The sequence below is a fragment of the Cyclopterus lumpus genome, chromosome 23 (genome assembly GCF_009769545.1).
Source record: "Cyclopterus lumpus isolate fCycLum1 chromosome 23, fCycLum1.pri, whole genome shotgun sequence".
Taxonomy (NCBI): domain Eukaryota; kingdom Metazoa; phylum Chordata; class Actinopteri; order Perciformes; family Cyclopteridae; genus Cyclopterus; species Cyclopterus lumpus.
This window is the reverse complement of record NC_046988.1, coordinates 7495858-7502004: the sequence shown is the minus strand read 5'-3', so window position 1 is coordinate 7502004 and position 6147 is coordinate 7495858. Positions and strand designations below refer to the sequence as shown.

At 43.4% G+C, this 6147-nt stretch overlaps 1 protein-coding gene across 1 annotated transcript in view; it reads right to left on the bottom strand.

Annotated features, from left to right (window-relative positions):
* plxna4 (plexin A4) overlaps window positions 1–5716 on the bottom strand; it is a 181525-nt gene extending 175809 nt beyond the window's left edge. Inside the window, exon 1 of the mRNA XM_034526697.1 lies at window positions 4472–5716. Coding sequence (XP_034382588.1) covers window positions 4472–5716 — 1245 coding nt within the window. The remainder of the gene's footprint in view (window positions 1–4471) is intronic.
* Between the last annotated feature and the right edge of the window lie 431 nt (window positions 5717–6147).

Below are 6147 nucleotides of genomic sequence, written 5' to 3'. Positions count from 1 at the left end.
TTTTTTGTGGATATATAAATGTAATTGATGGTGCAGCTAGATTTATTAGATTGAAGATTATACATTTTTGTGAGATAAAAAGTTATTTACATTTGAAATAACTTGGTAAAATGCATTGGTGTTTTCAGGTGTGGGGGGAGGGGGGGGGCAGCAGAGTATAGCGTAGGAAGTGGGAGACATTTGTTTAATCACAGAATAATGATACTGTGATGGATTCTGACCTTTTGCAAGTGGTATCATGTATGGAGATTTAATTAGCGAGCAAGCAGGATAGCGGATATGTGGATAGAGTGGGGTGAAGTGGGAAGAGGGAGGAGGGTGGGGGGACAGTCTGGATGTTCTTAATGAATCTACTAGCCTTTCCCTTCCTGAGGATGTGGCCTAGACTGACTCATCAGCAGCAGCAGCAGCCAGCCAGCCACTGATTACGCAATCAGGAGGAGGAGGGATGGAGATGGCCAGCGCAGGAGACAACACCATTCAGAGGTTGGTCAAACACAGAAGAAAATAGAAGCCAGACAAGAGCCAATAACATGAAATATACGAGCATTGGTGGGAAGACACAGAATGTCATATTGGAAAAGTCCTTTTCAAGTGAGGGATGAAACGAGCTCATGAGTGTGTGTTGGGAGGACTGTGAGAGAGATCAAGGAAAAGGCTCAAAGAAACAGCGGCGGCCGAGTAGAATAATCTAATTAATTGGGGGGAATTCAGAATGTGAAGTCGATAGCAAATGACAAATGTGGAAGAATGGCCCGTGCCATGTTAGTTAATGACATGTAATTAATGATCATTAGCAGAAGGGGTGCGGGGATGGCCGTGACCAGTCAGGGACTTACAGGCGACCTTGTAATTCTCTCGTCCATGTTTGGGTGGAAGAGACTGAGAGACAAAACTTTACCCCGTGCTTAAAGCATTAGAGGAGGAAAGACTCGGTAACAGAATGAGACGACGGGACGGTGGCAGCTATTTGTATAAGAACAAGAGGAGAAGGACAGGCCAAAGGAGAAAAGAGTGGCACTGCCCATGAGCAATGAACCAAGGATGAGAGAGACGAGAGCAGAGAGTGAATTTATTGCGATCCCGCTGTTTTGTTGTTCTGTTTTTTTTTTCTGCTGACACAGTGAACATAGCAGGAGCAGGCAGCGTTTTCTTTCTTTTTTTTTTATAGGTCACATGCCACTTCACAATGATCTATGGATGCAGCCCTTTGCAGACTTATACTGTTGAGCATGCATTATGTGGCTCAGCCAAGCGTGGCCATTTGAGGGAGCGAGGAAGCATCCCCCCTCACTCACACTCTTATATGCTCTCTACTTCTCTCTCACCCATCATCTCACTCTCTGGACATTTCTTCGCAACTTCTCTCTCTTTCCATCTCACCTACTCCAACTAAAAGCCTCTTAAAGATGGTGTAAAGCAACATAGGCCAAACAGGAGTGAGTGTCAATACTGTCCTACTCAGGCTTGTGCCCTTGAACATATCACTACTGAACATTGATATCTTGAACTATAAATGTTTCAGTCAATTCAGGTTTTCAAACATTTTCCATCTTCTTCAAGTTAAGTGAACTCTGACCACCACTGCAATCTACAATAAACAAGGTATAAAATACCTCCAATACTACAAAATGGAAATAAATATGGGGAGAAAATAATAATGAGCTGCAAAATATGAAATCTGTTAAACTAAACTTTCCATGGACATTATATACATTTGTATTATTCTCAACAGTTGTATGTATGAAGTGAAATCTGAAAGAGAATTACCCACATTGTCCACATGCAGTTTGTATACAGTACATAGATTAGACCCGATATTCTTACGCTGTAACTTTTCATTACATTATTATGAGTATAACTTCTATCTTTTGCCAAAGAAATATTGTAATGTTTTTTGCAGGCATAAAGAGAGGGTATAATGCAAGATTATTTTATGTTTACTGTATAATACGGTATGTGGTTGTGTGATAAGTCAGTCCAAAATATTCTGAGCACCATTGTGTGTGGCGTGTTCAATAAAGAGTGACCGTGTGTGTGTGTGTGTGTGTGTGTGTGTGTGTGTGTGTGTGTGTGTGTGTGTGTGTGTGTCGATGTTGGCTCTCTCCACCAAAGGGATAGAGAATGGAGAGGATGTGAACCAGGAGTTTAAACTTCAATTCTGATGATATTAGAAACGCGGCACTCCCAGTCATGCATCATTTAAAGCGCCAAAGGAATTAATCAGTGACTAACAAGCAACGATTCATTAAAAGAAATATCAACCATGGGATATTGGAGACACCAACCATCCATCACAGAAACACACGTGAGATGGGAGTTATGTTTGCACACAACTCTTTATCTTAACAAGGTCTCATTGTAAAAACACTCATAGTGTTATATATGGCCTATATTTACATCTACTAATGTACTAATGCTCAAGCGATAGGCCCCTGATTTATGTGTGTCTGTGTATTTAAATAGGACTCTGTATTTATGGCTGTAGCGTCAACTACACTCTAAAACCACCTAGAATTATCTGATCTACATTTAAACAAATTACTCAATAAGCCTTTCAGATAACAATTTATTTATTGCCATTATTACACTTCATCAAACGCCCCTCTCTGCCTTTAAACGCCACCATGTCCATCTCTGTAGCTATACTTACAAGTGTGATGGCACGTGTGTGTGTGTGTGTGTGTGTGTCACAACTCATCTATCTCCTACAGAGTCGACCGTCACTTGTTCAGCGGGGTCTAATTTATGCAGTCGCAATGGCGATACTGCGGCGCATGCTGAAATGGCATCATTCCTCAGTGCTGGCCCCTGTGTGCTCCCTCACACTTCCTCTCGCTGTTGACAGCTCCACCCCAGGCATGATTTATCAGGCCCTCAAGCACCAGACAAAGGCGGCCCGGCACACGTGCCGTGCCAGAGACAGATTAATAGATAAACACTTTGATTCCCGAACCAAACACAAGAGAGGGTCAACTTCATAACGGCTTGAGATAGCCATGCACTAAGGTCAGAACAATATGGACTGATGGCGCAGTGAGAGGATCACATTTATGTTTCTGAAATATGGCCACGACCAAGCGATCCCATTCTTGTTTGAAGTATTTCTGGCGATATGCATTTTCGGTGGTGGCTCTTGTAATAAGAATGACTGTTTTCTTTTTCCGTATCATGTTTTTTTAATTTGTGATTCCTGCTGTGTTTGTGTTTTGTCACGGTAGTTAAAAGAAAACTGTGAAAAAAAGTGGTTCTGTACATATATGGAAGTATATGAAACTATGTAATCAATATATGTAATGTAATTGTTGCCAGAACCTCAATGAAAAGAATGAGGTTCTGGCCAGAATAAGGAAGACACTAATCATCGCTCCAATTATTATATTTCTTGGCTCACCAGTGTATTCACTCTTCAGTCTCTTCAGTCAGTCTTTTCTAATGCTACAAAACATATGGTGGTTGAATGCACTAACGTTTGAATTATTTCCAAATGAATGATCTAAGTGTTACATAGTTATTAAAATGACTAAATAACTGAAAACTACTGCTAAATTGTCCATTTTCAACGCTACACCACCGATCTGATCTACACGTTTAAAAACGGACCTCTTCATGAGTTTCTTTTATTTGAACCCATTATCTACACCCCTCTGAACTGAACTGGCAAGTGAGCACATGGCTCATGTAGAGGAAGTTGTTAACTAACAAATGCACACTGAGCCACCGACGTAATGAGATCAGGACAACAACATGCATAGAACAGCTTTGGCTGCTTGTGAAGGTGGTCTAAACACATAACACCCAATTGAACCTTGTTTTTTATGTGCACAAAGTGAGAAATTAAATGAACTGAATCACTGAATTTGTAATGCTGCTATGGAGATTGAAATTATGGTAATTTGGCTGAGCATTCAGTTGCATTGTTTAAAGGGTGAGTGGATTAAAAGAGGCAGTGGATGGTTAATATCGCATCAAAAAGGGATGGAGCACAAACTCATCTGAGAGCGTTCATTAAGGTCTCCCGCAGTGAACCAAGGCTCATTATAATAATATTGGGGGAGCGTCCACAACTGACTTTCCTTCAGAGGGACTCACCTGTCGTGTCCCTCAGTAACAAACAATTAGAACAATAACAAGATGTCAGGGTTTAGTTTTTCTTAATGCAATCTCTTAATGCCTTTTCCTCAATGGGTTTGATACATTCTACTTTAAACAGAAGTGCTCGACATCTGCTGTTCTGGTGCGTGCTGTTCTGAATACAGTACTACATGGTACAGTCGGGAATGTGTGTACTTGTGCACGCAATGTAGGTGTGGAATAAAAAAAACTTCCAATACAGTATATATTTTCCGAGAACTTTCAATAAACTTTGTTAGTTTGTTAGAGTGCGTGTGTGCGTGTGTGCGTGTGTGCGTGTGTGCGTGCATGCGTGTGTGCATGCACGCATGCGTACGTGCATGCCTGGAGTACTCACCGCACTGCTGCAGGGAATATCTTTGACTTTAAGCCAAGCCAGGTCCAGTGTGCCCTCTCCCTTGTAGCAGGACTGCAACCTCTCCTTGATTTTCTCATTGATCTTCCGCAGAGAAAAGACACACAGGGCAGAGTCCTGCGAGGCCTGGCGTGGACGCCTCTTTTGGCCTTTTGAGAAGACGGCAAACAAAACATCATCATCCGGTGCCACATCTAGTGAACGTGCTAAGATAGCCCCGGCTTTGGACAGGTAGGCCGCCTCCAGTAATCGGTACTCCACGTTGCCACTGATGCATCCAATAGGCACCTCCACATAGGAGTTGAAGGCAGTGTCATCCTTACAAAGGCGGACTATCTTGGAGGTGTAGACCTGTTCCCGACCGGTAGAGGAGGATCCAGTGGTTGGCCCACCCCCCATTTCAGGCTGCAATGTCAGGAAGTAGACAAAGTTCCCACTGGCAAAACCATAGATGTAGTATATGTCAAAGTCTGGGATGACAGTGAAGGTGTCTGAGGGAATCTTAATCATAGAGGCCACAAACTCATCATGGAAGACATAGGCAAACATGCCGTCCTCCTCCGAGTTTCTGGCCAACTTGCGGCTAGAGATGGTAGGGAAGTACTCTGGTTTGCCGTCTACTGCTGTGGCTATAAACAGCATGTCTGGAGAGGCAGTGCTATATGACACAATGACGCCAAATACAGAGCCACTCTCATTGACGCCAGAGAGGTAGTGCTCCTTCTTGTGGAAGGGCTCTCCTAGTTTGAAAAGGTCATCTAGGCGGAGGAGTTTGCAGATGCCCTGGTAGAGGCTACCACATGCCAGCAGCCGGTTCTCCCGATAGTCCATCAGAAGCATCTTGTTGACATTGTTGGTGAGTGATAGTGGCTCACTGCAGGGTTGGACGATACGTGGTGGGTAGCACTTGCGGTTGTCTTCATCCGGGCCAGTCTCGTGGGACACCTGGACCTCCAAGCTCGGGGACAGTTTGTATATGCGATTAACGGCTCCCAGATAAACATTGCCGTTGCGATAGTCCACTGCCAAATGGTTGAATGTCCATTGAGGGTTCTCAGCACGAAATGATGAATACTCTGCATCCTGAAGGGATGCTGTGATCACTTGGGAACCGGGACTCTGAGCTTGTGGGGCTTGCACCACTGTTTGTGACGTCACAGGAAGCTGCAGACTGGACAGGAAGCAGCATACAAAAAAGCAGGTCCGTGTCCTGGTGAGGGACGTCATGGCTGTTCTGAGGTTGGGAGTGGTGAGGAGAGGGAGGGAGGCACAGTCCAGTACTGTCGGCCAATCGGGATCAAGCCTCTCTTGAGATGGAGGACATTATGTACCTAAAAAGGGAAGAGACAAAACCCAATGAACAACACCAACATGTACACAAACATGTCCACATTCAAGGTACAAATCACATGGTATTGATGGATTAACATTATGCATATGAAAACTGTGATCTATGTTCTAATTTCATCTGGCACAGATTAAAGCAGAGCATCTTTATGAAGAATAATGAGGAAAACAGGTGAAGAGGCCACACACTTGAGACGTTAGCACCATGTATAATTAGAAAAGAAATGGGCTAGAGAGAAAAAGGAATGAGGCTGAGGCTCAGTTGAGGTTTAAAAAAAAACAATGTGCGGGGAGAGCTATAGCCAATAGGA